The sequence below is a fragment of the Esox lucius genome, chromosome 23, assembly GCF_011004845.1.
Source record: "Esox lucius isolate fEsoLuc1 chromosome 23, fEsoLuc1.pri, whole genome shotgun sequence".
NCBI classification, from domain to species: domain Eukaryota; kingdom Metazoa; phylum Chordata; class Actinopteri; order Esociformes; family Esocidae; genus Esox; species Esox lucius.
In genome coordinates this window covers 23,018,701-23,042,627 of record NC_047591.1, presented here as the reverse complement: position 1 = coordinate 23,042,627, position 23,927 = coordinate 23,018,701, and the positions used below count along the sequence as shown (strand labels likewise).

The 23,927-nt window shown below is 42.8% G+C and overlaps 1 protein-coding gene across 19 annotated transcripts in view; it reads right to left on the bottom strand.

The window, feature by feature from the left end:
• Positions 1 to 5,972: 5,972 nt before the first annotated feature.
• LOC105020523 (transcription factor 4) overlaps positions 5,973 to 23,927 on the bottom strand; it is a 167,429-nt gene continuing 149,474 nt past the window's right edge. For 8 of the 19 annotated variants that reach the window (XM_029117083.2, XM_034290132.1, XM_029117081.2 and 5 more), the window contains 5 exons: positions 14,222 to 14,348; positions 11,236 to 11,398; positions 10,320 to 10,549; positions 8,504 to 8,639; positions 5,973 to 6,205 (listed from right to left, as the gene is read on the bottom strand). In XM_029117083.2, the coding sequence (XP_028972916.1) occupies positions 6,157 to 6,205; positions 8,504 to 8,639; positions 10,320 to 10,549; positions 11,236 to 11,398; positions 14,222 to 14,348 (705 nt within the window). In that variant the 3' untranslated portion in view covers positions 5,973 to 6,156. Of the gene's footprint in view, positions 6,206 to 8,478; positions 8,640 to 10,319; positions 10,550 to 11,235; positions 11,399 to 14,221; positions 14,349 to 23,927 lie in introns of all 19 variants that reach the window. The other 11 variants (XM_034290136.1, XM_029117084.2, XM_029117088.2 and 8 more) reach the window with 3 other exon arrangements.

The window sequence follows — 23,927 nt, the reverse complement described above, 5'->3', positions numbered from 1 at the left end:
TAAAATATTTTAGATGATCAAACTATTAACACACACATTGTAAAATGGTGGTAAGACACCACTAAGCTGCATAGTCAAAGATAATGAGAAACCTATGCTATACTAGAAAACCAAGTGGTACTGGAAGTGGTGTTGGAGGGCCAGTAGAGGGCAGGCACTCTTCCCTTGTTGAGCTTAAATCTCCAGGGCAGTGAATCAGGCATTGCTCTGTGATTGGCACTGGGTATCCTGACCTGCTGGGGTCACTAAAGACATATGGGACTGAGTGTAAAATTAGAGCTGTTAAAAGGGCAGTTATATTTCCAATCTGGCGTTCATAACATCAAGGCAACCTAACCTTAACTAGCTTCCAATCGTCTAATCAACTGTATCCTCTCTCCTCATTTATAAAAACTTTGTTAGTTTATTAAAACTGATAGTACACGTAAGCGCCTCTGGATAAAAGAATCTGCTAAATAACTAAAAATTAAAAGGTATACTATAAAAACAGTTTTTTGGGGGAATTATGTATAAGAAAATATAGAGCAAATCAGAATATTACAAATAACGTTACATATTTCAGATTAAACACAGAACTTGCAAAAAAATCTTGAGGTTTGGAAACTGATTGCATAGAGTGCTTAATAATATTAGTACATTTAAAAAAAGCAAGAGCCATGAAAGCGCTAGGTTATAAAAATGGCACATTTATTGCTACAGAACGGTCATGTACATGACTTCATAGAATAGGATGAAAAACAATATAGGCAACGGGCCTAAGATGTGTTAGACTGAAGAACAACGACTCCAGCACACAGCCTATTCTGACACATCTACTAATAAAAAAAAAGTTATAATAAACAACAGGAACAACAATAATAATTATAACATAAAACAAAACAAAAATACAACAGAAACTGAAAACATTAGTAACAAAAAAAAAGAAAAAGAAACATAAACACATGCACCAAAATACATGAAATTAAAAGGTCTTGAGGCACTCAGCCACACACTGGAAAGAAAGTGGAACCGTTCATTTGAAAAATGTCCTTTAGAATCACTGCTGCAGGTTTGGATGGGACCCTCCCTCTACCTGACTATATGCCCATCACGGAAAACACCATACAGTTTCGTCTCAGTAACATGGTAAAATAACATCTTTAAATAGTAAAATAAAGTAACAAACCTTTACTTTGAATGATTCCAAAAAAATCTACAAAGTGGAATATTTAGATTTTGACAATTTTTATTGAATTTATCATAATATTTCCTTAATATTACTTGTATAAAAGGATTGCCCCTGCAAAAAAAAGAAAAAGAAAAAAAAAAAGCCTAATATATTTTCTTGTTTTAAATGTAGTTATTTTTTTGTTCTTCTGCATTATTATAGGGTGCACCAGTCTATTCGAGCACTAGCCAGAGAAAGCTTTATAACAAAAAGCGAGGCACTGATTCATGGTAATTCTCTGCTTACTGTATTTTTTTTTCTTGACTTTAATTGCATCACAAGTAACAAGAAGAATGAAAAAGGCCACAGTTCATATATTTTCACCATTACATATGTAGTCTATAATACTCTGAAATGAACATGTTTAAACTAACCACTTCACAAGGATGACTCAAATTATACAGAAGAGAAAGAAACAATGACTACTTAGATGAAATAAGTAGAAATATAAGCCATGTTGGAACCGGTTGTATTCTATGAGATGTCCAGACAGTATTGTTACATTAGGGTTTCCAGTCTGTTATTTGTACTGTACATGTTTTGCTTTTCCCTTGTTAATTTAGATGCAAATAGGTGATGCAATATCACTATTACTGTGTATTCTAACTTCAAATAAGAGTAACTAAACTATACGGAAGACTGGATATGTATAAATTGCATATGTGATTTGATTAATTTGTTGGACAGGTGTCACCATTCATGGTGGCTAGATGCTTAACTATAGACAAATGGAAATCCTTTTAATTGTAAAACCTTCCCGAAGTGCACAGTGAACTTTTACTTTGAAAGTGTGATTTTCCTTATTCTCATTGGTGTGAAAGTAGTTTTCTTTATGATTATAATGATGATTTCAGCAAGCTAAACTCCTGATTGAGACATTGATGACTGTGTTGTATCATCAATTTAATTTACAATACTATTAATATTGGCAGGCTTTTATACTGGCAGTGGATGTTATCTGACTGATCCTTTTTCTAATATATGTACTTAAACTGTTAAAAAACAAAAGAGGCCTCCATGATTGTTTAATTTGTTTTAGTTTAATAAAAAATTTAAATAAAAAGGGTTTCTGCTAAATCAGTGTCAAACACCCATGTTAACCTTCTGTATAAAATGCAGTTTTTTTCATTCTTTTGCACAACAGAAAATACCTTGTTAAATGACCAATATCAGTGTTGTTTGGTGCTTGTGTTAGTCAGTGCTCCTGTCTGAAGTGTACAAGCAGTTCTCAAGGGTCTTGCTTTTATAGTTAATCAATATCTGTTTCAGGTGTGATGAACTAGAATATAGAATAGACAACATGGCATATGTCAAATCCATAAGTGAAAACAGAAACTGAATGATTAACGCTCCATTGAATAACAACGATCACAGAAAGTTAATATAAAGACCAAAAGAGCAGAGTTACCACTTTTGTTCTTGGCTGGAAATGTACCTCCATAATTATCATTCAATATAATGCAATTTTTGATTTGTAATTTTAATTTTCTGATGCATCTAAGTATCTTTGATTTATAATCTATATATCTTAAGTCTTGAGCACGAAAAATGCTGAGAATAACTGAAATCATTATTGCAATAAATGGTCAGAGTAATGCAGTAAATGGTCAGAGTAATGCAGTAAATGATAGAAAGCGCATCGTTCAATCACTGAAATTAAGACATGATATGATAATGTATGTACAACCAGGAAGAAAAAACTAAATACTTCTGCTTTTTGCTACAAACAGAACATGCCGTTACACCATAATAACTTAGAAATTGCAATCCTTTTGAATTCATACTCAAATAAAAATCTTGCAAAATCCAAATATTAGCACTTTTAACAACGGGTCCAAACTAATAAAGTGTTTCATAGGTCCGATGCTAACAGCTTTGTTTCTCCGGAAAACAATCCACTGAAACAGCATAACTTGTCTTTTTGGGCAAATAGCTAGAAATATTGCAGAATTTCCACAATAATAGATCAACATCAAATGTTCTGATGGAAGGGGCTCTTTTATTTGACAATCAAATTATTGAAACTGAGTATTTAGATCGAGATGAATTGTACCCTTTAACATCGTTGTTCAGCACCTATCTTGAATATACAGCTTGAATAGACAGTATTTCTCTGCAGACAATGGAGTTTTGCCATCTGCCATTGTGGCACAACAGTGGGGCATTGAATAAAGAATACTACATTGAACACTAAACCATGACATGCATATGAGAAGTGTCAATGAGTTTTAATTAATGTTGGCAGCTGGCTAGATTGACCAGACAAATACAACCAGAATACAACTGATCCAATCAACTCAATCTCCCATTCCGAGCCTTAGACAGATATCACCGCCACCGTAACTAAAATACATGAACCCTGTCTATAGAACTATTTACAGATTTTCTTCAAAAAATACAATTGAAAAATGGCAATGTAATGAGCATGGAGTATGAAAACAATATTATATACCTTCTTGATGTCTAATCCAAACCCCCAACCCCCCATCCCTTAGAAATGTTCCCAGAAATACAGAAATATAAACAAACAAAATGATGGAGAAAGAAAGAATCATGTTGAAGCTTTTGACCTCACTACATTTTCAATGAGACACATTTTCAACACACACTGAATTTTACTTTTTCATCTTTTAACAAAAAACTGATACAACGTATTATCTAAACACAAAATAACAACAGTCTACATGTAAAAATATAACTTTTACATACACAATTTCAAAATAATGGTAAGTTTGTATTTGTTGCATACAATTTACATATGTCTGTGTGTTGCCTTTAGACCGCTGAATAGCATTGAGTGGAGCACGATGGAACTCCGGTCCTTTATGTCCTGTCAGGGGTGCCATAGTCAATGTGATGTCACGGCACGCCAATTAAGAAGAAAAACAAGTTGTCTCTTTAAAGTAACACTGAGATGCCTTCTTCAAACTCTCTCCCGCTTCTCAGAAAATAATTAATCACCCCACAAACAACCTCTCCTTAGAAACACGGCACCTTCCTTGTTCATATATTGTATATATTTTTACATTTATATATATTGATTTTGAAATAGATTTTTTTCCAGTTTCAGTGCCTTGTGAGTTAATTGGATAACTTAAACCACGTTTAAAAACAGCTGCTGACGAATTCTCCAAACGACAGCAAGTTGTGGTTTAATACTTTTTTCATCGACAGAGAAACCAGAACAGACAAAGAATAAGAGAAAGATTAAAAAAGAGAAAAAATTCAGTTTTACACATACAACCACACACTGGTACTGAAAGACTACAGTGGCTCACGACAAGCCGATATTGATAAAAAGCCGATAGCTATAATACAACGCTCAATAACAGACATGTTGTTCACTATGGAAACAGGCTGCAACTTGTAATATAGGGAGGGGTCTGAAAGTCTGGGTGCTGGGGCTGCCGGGGGGCTAAACTGACTAAAACAAGGTCTGTTCAGGGACACGCCTTCTAATTACATATAAGCATACAGTACAATTAAATACAGTTTATCCAAAAAATACTTTTTTTTCTTTTTACTGTTTTTTAAATTCCCAGGTCTGAAAAAACCTGACTGCATAGACCTAATAACTAATGGTTCCCTAAGCTTGCATCCTAAAAAGTTCTGATAACGTTCTCCTCCTCGTCTCATTTGAATGATATGAACTCTAAAAGGCACATTGGTAGAAGTGAATGTTAAAATTGCATCTCTGGGGCCTTAGGAGGGGCTAAGGTATGTGGGTAGTAATGGTTTGAGGGACAGGAAGCAGGAAGTAGAGCTGGGCAGGAAGCAGGAAGTAGAACTGGGCAGGGGGTCAGGGATGTGTGAAGTGCTAGATGGGGATTTTAAACAAGGTGATGACTGCTTGGTCTGTGGGATATACATCCCCCCTCTGGCTGTGCCTTTCCAGTGCAGGGTCATCACCAGGAAGTGACATCACCAATCAGGGATTGCCAAGACCTGGAGAGAGACCGACACGGCAAGGAGAAAATCTTGCCTGCTATATTTTCTCTTGATCTCCATCCATTCTTCATCTACATTGTAACATGGAGTAGCAAAGAGTAACACTACCAACGGCCTGCCCTCCAATAACAAGGGTCTCATCTGCATCCTACGCAAAGGAATGGCCAATGACAACACATTTCAATCGGAATCAGGACGTTTGCTGGTTTTGAGTGGCTATAAGGGGTAGTCATGCTTTCCTCTGTTCCTTAAATATACAGCCATACTAGCCCAAAAAAGTGTCATCTTAAAATTAATCTATTCAGTTTTTAGATTAGAAGTACACTTTGTTGTCATTATTGCATGTTTTTTTTTGTTTTTTTTACAATTTCTTGAACTTTTAGATAATCTCTATTTATCAGATTTGTTTTATTCCCCCTTCCCTCTAGATCAACTGATTGATTTTTCATATATATATATATATATATATATATATATATATATATATATAAACACACATATATATGTTTATATATATTTAGCTTCAAATGTCAAGGAGGCGTTCAGGCACGACTTCAGGAGATTCCACAGTGTGGAGAAGATTGCCATTCAGTTCAGAGGGCTGCGTTCAGTGACAGCTCAGTCTCCAACATTGTTAGACATTGTTAAACATCAATGATATGTTTGAAATAGTCCCCCCATCATCGAGTAGTTGCATCAATTGTAGTTTTATATTTTTTGTGGCTTTTTATTTTTATTTTAAGATATATAATAACTTTTTTTTTTTCCTTTTTCTGGGAATGCTGAATAGAAGATGAAGAAGAGGAAACAGCTCTTGTACTGTAGTGTTTTTTATGCGGTTCTCATAGCCAATATACATTTGTGGTTCGTTCATTTCTACAGAAGACGCAGGATAGGTGGTCAGGGAAAGAAGTTGGTCAGATCAGGTGGTCTTATCGATTGATCGTTGATTGACATGATCAGTCGATTGATTGGTTGGTTCCGGGAATAGGGGAACGTTGTCAAAGGAAGTGGTCACTCATCATCTTGATGAACTCCGGGAGCTTCGACCTATCGGAGATGAGAGGCGGGTTAGGGACACCTGTGGACACTTGTACTCACCTGTTACCTGGACAACAAACACACACAACTACCTACTACACATGCATATCTCCTACACGCACACAAACACACACAACCACACGTATACACAAACGCACACCCATAAACAAACACCTAAAGACAAACACACACACGCAGACATTAACACACAGAGAGACAACGCAAATAGGTGTATATGCACAAACAGAAAACAAAATGAAGGAAGAACTTAAAGATCACTGTGGAGACACTCTAAAGCCCAACCCTTTCAGAGACCCTAACGATCCTAGTCTTCTACAAAAAGATGAGCTACATTCCTTTACTTCTACATATCTGTTAATAAATTGGGTGGTTTTAAATTCTAAATGCTGATTGGCTGACAACCATGGGTTATGTAAGGAATAAGGCACAAGGAGGTGTGGTTTATGTCCAATATGTCACAACCCCCACAAAAAGTAGGTTGATGTCATACCCGTCATATGCAGTCTTATATTATGTCTATCAGCCAATCAGCATTCAGGTTTTAAAACACCCGGTTTATAAAACTCCCTGTGTCCCGGGTACAAACCTCACATCAATTTCAACGGCTCTAACTGAGTAGCTAACTGGTTTATAAAAGGGGTTTCTGGTATATTGCCCATTATGTGCCTAAGAAAAGCTTTTATTCATAGTATTTTACAAATATACCAGACCCCTCATGTCTTTTTGCTAAAATATCCATATTCCTTGCTTTTTCAGATTTCAGAAGAAGCTGCTAGAAGTCCTCTGCCGATTACAGAAACAAAATGACTCCATGTGGAGGGTCCTTCAGGTCATGGCCCTTTTAAAGGTCCCTCAAGAGTCGTTAGATTCATTTTTAGATGGAATGCACCACCGTCAAATTAGCATCAGCACCTGTGAATGGGGCTTTTTCCTTTATAAGGGCATCCGGTAAATGACTAAGATAAACATATAGAAATGTATGTCATGCTGCCGCCACAGCCTCAGTCTGTCTCTGTACGGGACTCTGAGTGCTTCATTCAGTCTGTCTCTATACGGGACTCTGAGTGCTTCATTCAGTCTGTCTCTGTACGGGACTCTGAGTGCTTCATTCAGTCTGTCTCTGTACGGGACTCTGAGTGCTTCATTCAGTCTGTCTCTGTACGGGACTCTGAGTGCTTCATTCAGTCTGTCTCTGTACGGGACTCTGAGTGCTTCATTCAGTCTGTCTCTGTACGGGACTCTGAGTGCTTCATTCAGTCTGTCTCTGTACGGGACTCTGAGTGCTTCATTCAGTCTGTCTCTGTATGGGACTCTGAGTGCTTCATTCAGTCTGTCTCTGTACGGGACTCTGAGTGCTTCATTCAGTCTGTCTCTGTACGGGACTCTGAGTGCTTCATTCAGTCTGTCTCTGTACGGGACTCTGAGTGCTTCATTCAGTCTGTCTCTGTACGGGACTCTGAGTGCTTCATTCAGTCTGTCTCTGTACGGGACTCTGAGTGCTTCATTCAGTCTGTCTCTGTATGGGACTCTGAGTGCTTCATTCAGTCTGTCTCTGTACGGGACTCTGAGTGCTTCATTCAGTCTGTCTCTGTACGGGACTCTGAGTGCTTCATTCAGTTATGCAAACCATCAAACCGAATCAAGACGTCCCAGGCAAGATGGTGTTCACCTGTCAACAACACACAACAAACACAAAACAAGCATGCACAGGCACACACACACACAGACACAAATACACACACACACTAAAAGCACACTTACTGCCAATCTGTTGTTAAAATGTACCCAGCGTTTTGTTTCATTCTAGGGTTTGTGGAGTTAGCCAGCCCTACTGTTAGGTTTCAGAATGCCGTCCGCAGAAAAAAATGCAACTCTGCTCGTTCAATTTCAATCAGAAATGATCCTGACTGGTCCTTGTTTGTTCTGTATTTCCTCTTCCAGTGAGCATCATTTATATGGAAAGCCAGTGTGGACCAAACCACAGAGTCATCCATTTAAACAATGCAGCGAGGTTAGGCCACACCTTGTGGAAGACTGAAAACTAAAACAAAGAAGCTTTGTGCTAATTTAATTACTCATACACTTAAATTGCTCTTGCATTAAGTTATTTTTCATTTGTCTTGTATAAATTTGCCAGCAAATGGATGCTGAATGTTATTTTCTCTCACAAACCGAATTGGATTTTCTTAGTGTTTTGTTAATGGTAAGTTATGGTACACATGTTTTCACAGCAGATTAGTTTAAAGTGAATATCTTCTGACCATTTAGGGGGGGGTGGCTTTTTACATTTGTCCCATTGGGTTGGAGGCATCTCCCATGGCGTGATGTGCCCCAGCCAGAGACAGCGCCGCTCCTCCGTCCGTGGAGCCTTTCTCCTCCTCACGCCGCTTCAGACACGCTGCCTTAGGGTTCAGATTCCGCTCTATAACGCCCGAGCGTACCCGCGCACGCACACACACACACACACGCACGCGCGTGCAGACACACGCCAACCCACCCACACAGACACAGACAAACATGTAAGCATTTAAGAACACAAGCAGCGCCACCTTGTGGACCGGAGAAGATATTTCTCTAAGTCTATTATCGAAACTCTAAAGCCAATCCCAACTCCCGCCCACGTCCGGCCGTCACCAGGGAGTAACCAGGCCGCGGACGGCGGACCAGTGATGGCCGGACAGGGGCGTCAATGAGGATTCAGCCACAGCCAGGCCTAAAGAATAATGCACCTTCGTGTGTGTTGGTGTGTGTATGCGTGTGTGATGTGTGTGTTTTCTCTGACCTCTGATTTGCTGCTCCAGGCTCAGTAGGTGTGTGTGTGTGTGTGTGTGTGCAGTAGCAACAGTAGCAGTACTAGTACTAGAAATGGGTTTCACAAAGTACTACTACTCCTACTTTTACTACCACTTCTACTGCTGTCACTAATACTCCTGCTCCTCCTTGTCCTGCGCCTCCTTGTCCTGTTCCTCCTTGTCCTGCTCCTGCTAAGCCTTTCTCTGTTCCTGCTACTCCTACCACTACTACTACACACACACACACACACCCACACATACTGAGCCACATACTGAGGCCTGGAGCAGCAAGTGAAATCGTGTTGCATATGCGTGTCGGAGTGTTGTGTGTCTGGGTTTGTAAACATGTGTGCATGTAGGTGTCTGTCAGGCCCTGAAGGTGTATATATATATATATATGTATAGTTATATAGATGTATGTATATATATGTATAGTTATATAGATGTATGTATATATATGTATAGTTATATAGATGTATGTATATATATATATATATGTATAGTTATATAGATGTATGTATATATATGTATAGTTATATAGATGTATGTATATATATGTATAGTTATATAGATGTATGTATATATATATATATATGTATAGTTATATAGATGTATGTATATATATGTATAGTTATATAGATGTATGTATATATATGTATAGTTATATAGATGTATGTATATATATGTATAGTTATATAGATGTATGTATATATATATATATGTATAGTTATATAGATGTATGTATATATATGTATAGTTATATAGATGTATGTATATATATGTATAGTTATATAGATGTATGTATATATATATATATATGTATAGTTATATAGATGTATGTATATATATGTATAGTTATATAGATGTATGTATATATATATATATGTATAGTTATATAGATGTATGTATATATATGTATAGTTATATAGATGTGTGTGTATATATATGTGTGTGTTGTCAGGCCCTATATGTATATATATATATATATATGTGTGTGTTGTCAGGCCCTATATGTATATATATATATATATATATATATATATATATATATATATATATATATATATATATATATGTATATATGTGTGTTGTCAGGCCCTATGTGTATATATATATGTATATATGTGTGTTGTCAGGCCCTATGTGTATATATATATGTATATATGTGTGTTGTCAGGCCCTATGTGTATATATATATATGTATATATGTGTGTTGTCAGGCCCTATGTGTATATATATATGTATATATGTGTGTTGTCAGGCCCTATGTGTATATATATATGTATATATGTGTGTTGTCAGGCCCTTGCCTCTGACTTGCTGCTCCAGACTCAGTATGACGGCCACGGCCTGATGCAGTATGAGCAGTTTGGTCTGTGGCTTGTCGCTCTTCAGGTGCAGCTGCACCATACGACCCAACTCCTTGAACGCCTCGTTGATGTCGCGGACACGCAGGCGCTCCCTGGCGTTGTTGGCCATCCTGCGCTCCTTCTCGCGCTCGATCTTCTGCTCTGGAGACAAGTCCTCGTCGTCCGCGTTGCTGTAGGGTCAACAGGGGGACCGATCAGCTTCAGCAAAACCCATGCTTACCCATGATAACCACTCTTCAAAGCACAACAGATGGAGGTTCACAGTATATGTCTTTCTACTGATTCTTGGTCCCCAGCCACATTAACTGCACTGCTGATTATACAGTGTAGAATGTCTGGTGCTGAAACCTGCAAAAACACCTTTCACTTTCATGTTTAGTCTTCATTTAATGAATTTCTCACACCCTGAAACATCAGCTACATCTGAAACAATACTTCCTCATTTTGTGCGTTAGGCCAGTGTGGTCGTTTTATTTCCATATTACTGGGATCTGACGTCTGATTGGTGCATAATGTTGTGTTCTGACAGAGTTCACCCTGGCAATTAGTGTGCCCCGGTGCATTCTGGGACTGAGGAAGTGGGGATCTACTCTGTGTGTGAGGGGCAGCTAAACCATGGCTCAAAACCATGAAATACCCTGGACTGGGTTCCAAACTTTGCCTTGACCATTTCAGTCACCTAGTTGTCACAAATGTGAATGTTCATCCTGGGTATTTACTCATCATGCGTGACATCACGTCCCGCCAGAGTGCCGTTTGTTTATTTATTTAGCCGTCCCTCTGAGCACACTGTTCACTTCATCAAAATCCGTTGTTTGCGGTATTTAAATGAAGCGAGCGCTGTCGACACGGTTACCTAGATCTCGACCTATCAATGGACTTGAGGTCCTTGTTGTCCGGGTCTTCCTTCTTGGCCTCCAGGGACTTGGCGTCCTGCAGGTTCTCATCTCCCTCGTCCTCGGACTTGATCTCCGAGGAGACGGAGGAGGCGCTCTGGCCCTGCAGACCCGCGGACAGGGCTAGACAGAGGGGTGTCGTGGTGGGGGGGGAGGGGGGAGGGAGGGGGGAGAGTGGTTTGATAAGAAAAAGCTCTGCATACGACACAGTCACTGCAAGTGGACCATTAAGTCAGTCCGAGTGTTGAGTTATGGAGCTCTGAGTGCAAAGCTGTCTGACAACTACTCTGAGAGATAATTAGGGACGGTCTACAAATGATGTCCCAGAGCCCCAGGGGAGGGAAGAGCACCCAGGACTGAGTGCTGTATGTTAGAAGGGAGGTCAAACAGGTGTCCTGATTCTTTATTATCACTGAAGTTGCCATGGTGTTGGTTGGAGGGGAGAAACTGTTCTTTGGGTGAAAATGATTTACTAACTCATTCCATTACACCTTTTTTCTAAGATACACTAATATCAATCAATTAAATTAACATATAGGGCCAAACTGACAAATCATTTAAAATTGGAGTTGAGATTGGGTCGACTTAAATTGTTAAACAAAAAAAGCTTTTCTCCACCAATTAGGTGCTTCGCCCGTTGTTCTCCACCGCTGAGGGGTCACCTGTCCGTGAAATCTCTTGAGAGGCTCATTTGAGGGACATGCCAACGTGACAGCAGATGGGTGAACAGACACAACGTTTTAATCGTTCACATCATCAGACAGGAATAAGAATCGAAAGGAAAAACAAACATCGACACAAACCCGGGATGAGTGTTGAAGTGCAGGTGTGTGTGAGTGCTTGGCCTGCCCGCATTTCCGAAAAAACTCTACCAGACACACACATTCTATTTTCATATGGGAGGAGGGAGGGAGGGGGGGGGGCTTGGGGGGTGAGACAGAGAGTGTCTGCTCTGCGGAGACAAAAGAGAGGCCGTGTTCCCCAAAGCCCCCCTCTACCCCTGAAATGCCCGGCAACACCCCCACCCTGAGCCTCCTCCAGCTGGAGAATACAGCTCTGTGTGTTGGACGTTACTCTGTGGGCCTGTGCCAACTTCCATGTCAACATAAAAAACTGTTCCCACAGTCTCTCTCTCTCTCCCACTCTCTGTCTCTCTCTCTCTCTGTCTCTCTCTCTCACTCACATGCACGCACGCACGCGCACACGCTAATAAGAGAACAGAAGCGCCTCATACAGACTCAAAATGCCCTCAACGGCTCAATCGCTGTGAAGAAGGGAAACAAAATGGCCGCCTTGCTGCTACCAGCCCATATGTATCGGGCTGTGTCTCACTGCCAGTCCCTGTGTGTGTGTCAGTTCCCTGTCCCTCTCACACACAACCCCCACTTGTTTCAACTGTCTATATGGGGATGAATGGTCCTCAATCAAGGAGCGCAAAGTCACTTGGTCCTTTGTGTGAAGACAGTCGAGGTCGGAGCCGCTATAGCAGCTTAAAACAATTAGCAAATTCCCGAACACTAGCCACACTGAACTGGCGTTAAAAGAGACAGTGAAAAGGACACACTGGCCTTATCCTTATCATTCAAAGTAGTGTACTACATAGGGGATAGGCTGGTGTTTAGGGACACATAGAGACACAGGGAGCCTCCAGTAGGAAATATGTCGGACCTTAAATTGAGGCGACATGTTACAGCGGGGAAAAAACCTGCGACAAGCAATGGGAGCCATCTAAATAAAAATGGAGCAGAGATCGATACAGGAAATGAGAGTGTCACAGTGGAAATTACAAGAGGAATTTGGGGTATCAAACTTCAAATACACCACAGGCTTTCACATTTCCTTACACAGCAGTAACGTCATCCCGCGAAGGGCTGATCAGATTGGGAGCCAACACCTGTACTACACAGCCAGCGGTCAGGAGAGGAACGAGCCCAGGTGCCGTGCTGATGGAAACTGTGCAAACAACCCTTTAATGCCCGTGAATCCTATCCCAACTGCCTCTGTGAAGTGTGTGTGCCAGCGTGTGTGTGTGTGTGTGTGTGCCAGTCAGATTGTAATAATTCTATAGGACTGCTCCTTTAGTACGTTTCTCACTGCACTGTTTTATAGTGTTCAACACCCCATTAGGCAGCTGGCGAGGGCCTCAGACACACTACGCCTGTGTGTGTGTGTGTGTGTGCGCGCACGTGTGTGTGTGTGTGTGCAGTTGGCGACAGCTTCAGGACAACTGCGATGCCAAGGAAGTAATTTCCAGTCTTTAAACACGCCTCAGGGCTAATTCGCACTGCACAACATCGGTTATATACAATTTCCTTTTACATTTTCATATTTTAAATATATTGTGTTTTCCCTGTTAAATCATAATTACTCACACATTTAAAGTCGGGCCAAATGCACTGACTTTATATTTGGCAGTGTGTGTGGCAGTACGGCCGGCTCAATTTGAAAAGGAGAAATTCCATTGACGTAAATGTTTAGCATGTTGTCAGTTGCCTTGTGATTTTGTTTTGTAGAAATTACAATCTGATAATAGATATGAATATAGTCAGTCATGTGTGTATGCACCAAAACACGATACACAGCAACAACCAGGGAGACGTTAGTTGACTGTCTTGCTTAAAGGGGAGTGTTTTTCATCATGTCGGCTCCGGGTTTTGAACCAGCTACGTTGACCTTCAGACTACCCAGATTTCCTGTGAACAGTAGAACCTTTGTTCTGTTTTTAAACAAAATGATTTTGTGTTTACAAATGGGTTCATCATTTCCAGGGCCCTCAGACCACCATGTTGGACCTGGATTTCCCCTTGTCTGTATGAGGAACAGAGTCGGGCGCTGCTCTTCCCATGGAATAGATGGCAGTGGGTTGCCTGGAATGCTAGCCACCACGCAGAGTGCCTGCTGCGCCATTGCCGACCCCCCCCCCCCACGGCCCAATGCAGCGCTCACCCCGGTATGGATCCGTCTGGCTGAGGTCGGGAGACGCGGCGGACTGCTGTGGGAGCGATACTTGGTTGGGTCCGATGGGATGACTTCCACGTAGGCCCACCCCTCCGTCCTCCCTGTGAGGACCCACCTGCAGGGAAATCAGATGGAAAAACATTATGACTCACAACATGGATACAAACCAGCGTGTGAGGCGCCTGTGCCGCCCTGACACACACACCCCGTAACAGACACGCAACATACAGCCCAACACAAACACACCGCACACTGTCTGCCAAACCAACGCAATTCACTCATACACAGTAGCATTCACATACCAATAAATGTGACACTCATTTACGGTCACACTGACATCTGACACCCAATGTCACGCTTTGATTTCTTTTCTTTTTTACTGTTGTTTATTCTTTAGTTTTTTTCCAGGGCGAGTTGTGTAGACCAGACAGAGGTTAAAGGAAGCAGTGGGTATTGCATGTTTATAATAGAGTTCTTTCATTTCCTCTTCCCGCTCTCATCCTCTCCTCGTTCCTCCCAACTTTCTACCTTCTTCCCCAGATGTGTGCTACTGTTGTTGACCTGCAGAGGGCAGCCTCCCCCTGTGTATCACCTACAGAAACACAACCAACCCCCCCCCCACCTCCTATTCCTCCCTCTCTCTACCACACTCTTCCTCCTGCCTCTCTCTACTTCTCCTTTCCCTGTTCCCCCCCCCCCCAACTAAACCTGGATTGCAGTAATATTGAAGCGGCTCAGATCCGTTCAGGCAGGTAAAATACAAAATGCTTTCCTTCACAGGGAGCCTCTCTCTCCTTGGCGGAGCTCAGTGATTCTCATCCATCTGTCTACTTTCCTGTCCGCCAACACAACTGACAATTATCTTAATACCCATATGTTTAATTGTGGGGCTCCTAATTCCCTCGACAGATCCGCTACATCCAGCAGGAATTGAAATTTTGGCACAAGTTTTTTTTTCTTCTCTCCCTCTTCCTCTCGATCTTTCTCACTTTCTCCACATCGTACAATCGGAGGACCTGTCTGTTCCCCCCCCACCCTCTCCTCTGTTTCTTTTCTCTCTCTCTGCCCGTCTTGTCTGTAATTCCAGTTAAGCCTGTGACAGCGCAGCTCGAGATGTCAGCTACGCCTGCCTGCTTGATGCAAATATCAGAAAATGTCGAGCGGCTTTGCAGGGAGCGCACGGCCGAGCGGGTGGAGGGAGAGGGATGCGTTCCAAGCAGGCTGCGTTTGTTTGCTCCTCGTCTTTCATCACAACACAAACCCCAAATGCAAAATGGCACCATCCTGGCTGGGGATGGAAGGTTCTGGCATACATATTTAATAAAGGTTTTATATTTAAAAACTCCACCAAATTAGAATGATGATGTGAGTGGGGTGGCTTACAACGTGGAGGGTGGGTGGGGGTAGCTGCGCTTGCGGGCGGCTGGGGAGGTGGAGGACCGATGTGGCCCTGTCAGCTGTGACACTGTTAATCAAGAAGATGGTGCTTCATGGTACTACACTGTCTGTCTCTCTGTCTGTCTGTCTCTCTGTCTGTACATCAGTCTGTCTGTCTCAGTCTTTCTGTCTCTGTGTCTGTCTCTCTGTCTGCACATCAGTCTGTCTGTCTCTGTGTCTGTCTCTGTGTGTCTCCGTGTCTGTCTCTCTGTCTCTCTGCCTGCACATCAGTCTGTCTGTCTCTGTGTCTGTCTCTGTGTGTCTCCGTGTCTGTCTCTCTGTCTCTCTGCCTGCACATCAGTCTGTCTGTCTCAGTGTCTGTCTCCGTGTGTCTCTCTGTCTGTCTGTACATCACTCTGTCTGTCTCTCTGTCTGTCTGTCTGTCTGTCTTTCTGTCTCTCTGCCTGCACATCAGTCTGTCTGTCTCTGTGTCTGTCTCTGTCTGTCTCTGTCTCCGTGTCTGTGTCTGTCTGTCTCCGTGTCTGTGTCCCAGCCTGCCTGAGGTAGCGAGCCACTCTGATTATTCAGGATAAGTAACAATGTTTCTGGGTCAGGAGCAGAGCAGAGATGCGTCTTTCTTTCTCAGGCAACTTTCTTCCAGCTGGAGAGAGACAGGCGGTCCACTCTTAATAACGCTCTCTGCTTCACATTATCTTCTACCCACTATCTTCTATACATCTTATTAGTATACAGTCAAAAATCGATGGATATCTCATATTTTCCTGGCTTTGTCCACTGGACTCTTGATCCATTATATTTTAATAAGTCATGTTTGAGCTGAATTTATAGTGCATTTTAACTTATAGTATTTATATCTGAGCGTTCCTTGGTCGCTCATGTTAAAAGTTGAATGTTGAGAACCCACTCTGGCCCTGTTCATTTAGAAACCTTCAGAAAACTTCATATTTTCCTGGCTTTGAAGTCGACAAGACCAAAGGGGACATTGAACAGTCCACTTGGGGGGAGTCCATAAGAAATATAGACAGCAGCAACACAGCCCAGCCTGTTAGTCTGCCCTACAGCCTGTTAGTCTGCCCTACAGCCTGTTAGTCTGCCCTACAGCCTGTTAGTCTGCCCTACAGCCTGTTAGTCTGCCCTACAGCCTGTTAGTCTGCCCTACAGCCTGTTAGTCTGCCCTACAGCCTGTTAGTCTGCCCTACAGCCTGTTAGTCTGCCCTACAGCCTGTTAGTCTGCCCTACAGCCTGTTAGTCTGCCCTACAGCCTGTTAGTCTGCCCTACAGCCTGTTAGTCTGCCCTACAGCCTGTTAGTCTGCCCTACAGCCTGTTAGTCTGCCCTACAGCCTGTTAGTCTGTCCTACAGCCTGTTAGTCTGTCCTATATCCTGTTAGTCTGTCCTATATCCTGTTAGTCTGTCTTGTACCCTGAAAGCCTGTCCTTTATCCTGTTTGTCTGTCCTATAGACCATCAAGCCAGTATCTTATAGGCAGAGAGGAGCTGGGTGTTGATCTGAGTAATGGACAGACAGAAGCAGATGGCATCATGGGGTTCTGCACTAATACTGTTAATGCATGTCTGGATCTGGTTCTGGGTCTGGGTAATGCACCCCCTTCATAACCCAGTACACTGTGCTGCCTGCACTCCCTTCATACCCCAGTACACTGTGCTGCCTGCACCCCCTTCATAACCCAGTACACTGTGCTGCCTGCACCCCCTTCATAACCCAGTACACTGTGCTGCCTGCACCCCCTTCATAACCCAGTACACTGTGCTGCCTGCACCCCCTTTATAACCCAGATCCACTCCCCACAGTGTACAGCCCCTCCCTCAGGAGTGGGAGTGACGAGGCACAAAGCCGGCACTCTTTCTCTGCCCCCACTCGCTCTGTTTCCCTCACTCTCTCTGCCACCCCCCCCTCCATCCCAGGCAGGAGATAAATAACAACAACCACTCATGGAAACACACTAACACTGGAAATGTAACTAATGTAAAGAACTAATGGCAGGAAACACAGAATACAGTCAGAACAGCCATGATAGTGCTTTCAACATCAAACTGAGCTTTACCAAAAGGAACCAAGCTGGGCACACGCACGCGTCACACGCACATCGTCCTTAAAACACCGCCAGTACAACTTCAACAGGCCTATTGAGGCCTCTCCCTTTTCACCCACCAACACGTGCGAAAGAAATAATTAAAACAATTAACAATTCTGAAAGTTCAAAGATATGCTCACTCCTGTTAATTAAATAAACTAAATAGTTTTTAATTTAAATATAAGTATGTATTGCTTGTGTGTAATATTCTTCCTGTAGTAGTGGATTAATGTAACAGGTTATCATTTAACAGTGTTTCTCAGAACGGCTGTGTTGTTCTATATGTCCACTCTGTGTATCAGCTCTGTTGTTTTATTTCAGCCCAACTTCCATATGGTCCAGTTTGAAGGCGGGAAGTGTGTGTGTGTGTGTGTGTGTATAACCCCTCTAATAAGCCTTAATGTCCTGCTGGCCTGCTGCTGCATGTGGAAGCACTTGAAGTGAAGCACTTAAACCAGTAGTTGAGAGGCATTTTGCAAGGTAATGTGGGAATTACAGACAGGCCGGGCCGCCAATGGTACTGTCATTACCCTGTGATGATCCCCACATCCCAAACTGCTCTCTATACCCCACGTAGTGCACTCCCTTCAACAAGGGAGGGGGGTAGTGTGTAGGGAGAAGGGCATCATTTTGGAAGCCATGGATGATGATGGTACAGTAGAATGGTCATCTCTCGTTGTCTGAGGGGATTTAACGGTATTTATTCAGTAATGGCCTGAGCTAGCTGGCCATGTTTATGACAGCAAGGACATAAGGAAATAATTTTTCTATTTTAGAAAAAAAAGACCACTGGTTTTGTTGATTTCTATGTTTTTACATATTTCTTTCTCTCCTTAAGGGTCAATTTAAGTGTCATGTCATTTTCTAATGTTATGTCTACATTGTGCGATGCATTTTTTTATTCAATAGAGAGTTCACTTCATTAACCACCCGGGACATAATGGTGGGATCAGAGATTTAAGTGCACTGTGATCATCCATAAACCACACACAGAAACACACACACACACACACACACACACACCTAGCACAATAAGAAGTTTCATTTGTCTGTTCTGTCTGCATTGTTAAAGCTTTGTTCTCTTAACAGCTCTGTCTATCTTTCCTTCCACTCGCATGTTGTCCTTCTCTCCTCCCTCTGGTTGTCTCTCTTTCCTTCTATTTCCTCCTCCACTCTCTCCTTCCTCTCCTCTCTCTCTCCCCCCTCAGCTCAGTGGGAGCCCAGCTGCTATGAATTTGGAATTGCAGATGTAGCGTCTTTAGAAGTTAATTCAATGAAGAGTGGGAGCTCTATAAAGGCTTGGCTGAGCCGTCTTACAAAAGAGAGGAGAGGAGAGGACAGGAGTGGGGAGCACAGGAGTGAAGAGAACAGGAGGAGAGGGGAGCTCCGGAGAGAAGAGGAAAGGAGAGGGGACCACAGGAGAGAAGAGGAGGAGAGCTCTGTCTGTGGGTCTGTACAGTGAAGTCAAGGGGCTCATAGTTGAAACACAAACATATGCCATCTCAGCAAATTGTGTAAAGTGTGCATGACTGAACAGTGTGTGTGTTTAATCTTGGGTTAAAACAAATTAAACTTGCAAATTGCAATTATAAACTCTGAATTTTAAATCGGTGTAATATATCTTAGAAAGAATGTGTTACATGGTTTTGTTTTTCACCATAAGACACATTCATGTGTGGATGTGTGTGTGTGTTTGAATGTCTGTGTGTACTCACATTCCTATCAAAAGTGAGGACTGGTTTGAGTTTTAGACTATGACAGGACCTTTTGGCAGGTCATCACTTACAAAATAAGTAATGGGGTTAAGTTAAGGTTTAGAATTATTAGGTTTAGGTTATGTAGAAAAATGTGGTTTAGGTGAGGTTTAGGCATCGTGGTAGGCAAGCCCGTCTTTCTCTCCCTTCATGTCCCTCAGTCTCCCCTCACCCCTCTCCCCTTGGGAAGTGTGGTCCTCGATAACATTCACATGACATTACATCCTTCATAACATTCACATGATGTCACATCCTTCATAAGTTCATATGTCACATCCTACATTCATCCACATCCTGCATACATGTATATGATGTCACATCCTCCATACACTCACATATCACATCCCTCATACACTCACATTATGTCACATCCTTCATACATTCAAATTATGTCACATCCCATATATGTTCAAATGATGTCAAATCCTTCATACGCTCACACTATGTGACATCACTCATACATTCACATGATGTCACATCCTTCACATGTTCACATGATATCACTTCCTTCATACATTCATATCATGTCCTTGTAGCAGATTACCCTTGTGCACTCCCCCCCACATCCTCTCATCCTTCTCTCCCTTTCCTCTCCTCCTTTCCACAGCTGTTCAGTCCATGATTGCTGGCAGGCAGAACCATGTCACATGTCTTAGAATGAAGGGGAGACGATTAGCCTTGATGTTCAGGTTTCATGTGAGAGTTATTACGAAAACATGAAATAGACCAGATTACAACATAGATTAGGAAGAATATGCTCTTTTCATCATCCGTGGTAGTCTGATCCCAACACACTCAGATCTCAACCAGGCTGTCTGTGTGTGGGACAGCCTCAGATCTCAACCAGGCCGTTTGTGTGTGGGACAGCCTCACATCTCAACCAGGCTGTCTGTGTGTGGGACAGCCTCAGATCTCAACCAGGCCGTTTGTGTGTGGGACAGCCTCATATCTCAACCAGGCCGTTTGTGTGTGGGACAGCCTCACATCTCAACCAGGCTGTCTGTGTGTGGGACAGCCTCACATCTCAACCAGGCCGTTTGTGTGTGGGACAGCCTCAGATCTCAACCAGGCTGTCTGTACAGTTGAGCCTCCAAACGTGGAAGGTTCTTGAAATTTAAATTTGATTTGAGGATATGAGTTGAGTATTGAAATAGTTGTCTAGAGGCAGACAAGGCTCCTGTCGATGGACGTACAGCTAGCTGATGAACTGTCTTAAGACCAAACAACAGATAGGAGATCTGACTGTCAGTCCCAGACCTGAGAAGACACGCTGCATCACTGAGGACATCTGCCAGACATTGACGCTAGTAACACACAGAACAGAAACACTGCAGGCCGATGCTGGCTCTGACCTCAGTGACTGTGCTTGATGCTTTGCTTGACAGTAATGCTCATGATCAATGCTGTGTTGGTAAAGTCCAGTTTTTGGGGAAGCCAACTCTGACTGGGATCTTTATCCAACCTGCGGTAGTACAATGAGCTAATCTGCTCCAACATTAACTTTTGTTGATGTAATTTAAAGGTGATTTGGCCGGAAAATAATAGACATGCTCACACTGCTTCTCAGTGAGCCGACGACTCAAATGGATGTTTGTATAACACTGAACCACAGATTACATTCGGACTGGGCTCAGATTACAGTCAGTCTGGGCTCAGATTACAGTCGGTCTGGGCTCAGATTACAGTCGGTCTGGGCTCAGATTACAGTCGGTCTGGGCTCAGAGACTTTCAGGATGAAGAACCAACTGAAAGCCAGGAGGACCAGCCATGGAAAGGTGACATCACAAAGCCCTGCTGTGTGTGTCTGGTACTCGGAACCAGGGGTGAGGGGGGCCATTCCACCTGAGGGGGGTGGGGGGGTGGAACAGAGACGGAGAGAGAGACAGACAGAGACGGAGAGACAGAGAGAAACAGACAGACAGAGAAAGAATGAGAGAACGAGGCCGACAGAGAAAAACAGACAGACGGAAAAAGACAGAGACAGACAGGCAGAGAAAGAGAGACAGAGAGAAACAGACAGACAGAGAGAAACAGACTGAGACAGACAAAGACATAGAGAGAGACAGACATAGAGAGACAGACAGATATTGTGTATGTGCAACAGAATAGCGTGACTTTTCTAGTCTTAGACATGCCAGTTTAAAGCAACCTGGGCTTTATTCACAGACAAATGCTAGCCCTAATTTTTCTAAACCCTGAAGGGTCTCAGGTACCCCTTCTTTCCCTCTCTCTCCTTCCAGCATCACCATTCATCCTCAATTCGGTACTGAACTCTCCCAGTCCCTCCCTCACTCCATAAAACATTTCTCTCTATCTCACTCTCGGCTCAACAATGTAATGGTTGGACTTTACCCAGAGTGCATAGAGGCGTCTAACCGCCCCTACACTGCAGCTGATCTGTTTCTTTGAAAGGGGGGAGACAGTTCAGCTCTCTTCACGAAAGCCACTGATGATCTGATGGCTTTGGACCACACAATCTGCTGTTCAGAAGATTTACACAGAGTTACACCGGCTTAGCATTTCATTTACTGAGACATTCTAAAATGTATTTCTGTTAGGGCTGTAATGCCCCCGCCCCTCACCCCTCCGCTAATAGGCCCTCAGTAAATTTAACCTGCTTAGAGGAGCTCTCTGCAGTCAGCCTGCCTCGGAGCGCCCGGCGATAAGTGTTTAAAGATTACCACCATGATACCTCATGTAACCAGGCGGCTAGCAGGGGTAATGAATGGCCTGTGTGTCTCTCTGTGTGTAATGACTGTGTATTTAGACTGGCTCTGAGAGATGAGTCGGGTAGAATGGGAGTTGAATCAATCATCGGAGGAATGAGGGAAAACACATGCATCACTGGAGAGCTTTAAAACCGAAACTGCTGAGGTTTGGCACGACAAACACCACTCAACGACATGGAGCTCGTTGGACGGGAATGTTCCAACAGGACGGGAATGATTCAACTGGACAGGAATGTTCCAACAAGACGGGAATATTCCAACAAGACGGGAATATTCCAAAAAGACGGGAATGTTCCAACAGGATGGGAATGTTCCAACAGGACTGGAATGTTCCAACAAGATGGGAATGTTCCAACAAGATGGGAATGTTCCAACATAATGGGAATGTTCCAACATAATGGGAATGTTCCAACATAATGGGAATGTTCCAACAAGAAGGGAATGTTCCAACAACATGGGAATGATTCAACTGGAAGGGAATGTTCCAACAAGAAGGGAATGTTTCAACTGGATGGGAATGTTCAAACCAGACAGGAAAGTTCCAACAAGACGAGAATGTTTCAACTGGATGGGAATGTTCCAACAAGATGGGAATGTTCCAACAAGAAGGGAATGTTTCAACAAGACGGGAATGTTCCAACAAGACGGGAATGTTTCAACTGGATGGGAATGTTCCAACAAGACAGGAAGGGGGAGGGGACATTCTCAGGGGTCTTCCACAGACAACCTGCGCTTCTCCCATTCTGATCAGTTGTGTAAGAGACACAGCTCCTAACATGATACAGCTGTTTCCCATTGGGATCAGGATGTGTGTGTGTGTGTGTTGAGACAGCGCCCCTGTCATGCACACCCAAACATTCTCCAGCAGGTGACTTTCCTCATCGATCACAATGCCCTCCCCCCATGGGTTACCATGACCTAGCCTGGTAATAAAATATGGGTTACCATGACCTAGCCTGGTAATAAAATATGGGTTACCATGCCCTTGCCTGGTAATAAAATATGGGTTACCATGACCTAGCCTGGTAATAAAATATGGGTTACCATGACCTAGCCTGGTAATATAATATGGGTTACCATGACCTAGCCTGGTAATACTACTGAACAGAAAGGAATGCCCCTCTATGGACCACCACAGCGTGTGACTAAAACCATGCTACACAACATGCTACACAACAACGTCTCTCAGTGGCTCTTCAACTACACCAAATCACTTAAAAAACTTTCCATTTTCCAGTTCATGTTACGTTCACACCTAAAACTCTATCAAGTAAGCTCTTTCTCCCCCATTAAAATGTGGTCTTTCATTCATATGTTAATTTGAGAAGGGAGAGTGTTTGGGTAAATAAATACATCCATCATTAAATCCATCAGGTGGATGGCCCAAATCACACTGTCTTACCTTCATAGCCCACTTCTTCCCTGTTCCCTGCACCTTGGTGTCCGGTGCCCTAAAGGGAATAGGGTACCATTTGGGACGTGGATGGCCAATCAGAGGTTAACCAGATGTGCCGGGCGGCACCTATTGACACAACACCACACAGTCTAATAAATGAGTGTGCCCTCACTCCTCCAGCCTGATCAACAGGACCCCAGCAGGACCCCTCCACGTCATGGCTGCCCTACAACGTGCCTGCCTGTATTTACTCAGGGCTACAGACCTCTGGTTATTTTGTTAGAGGAAAAAGCCTCATTAGCTGTGGAAAACGACGGCACAGG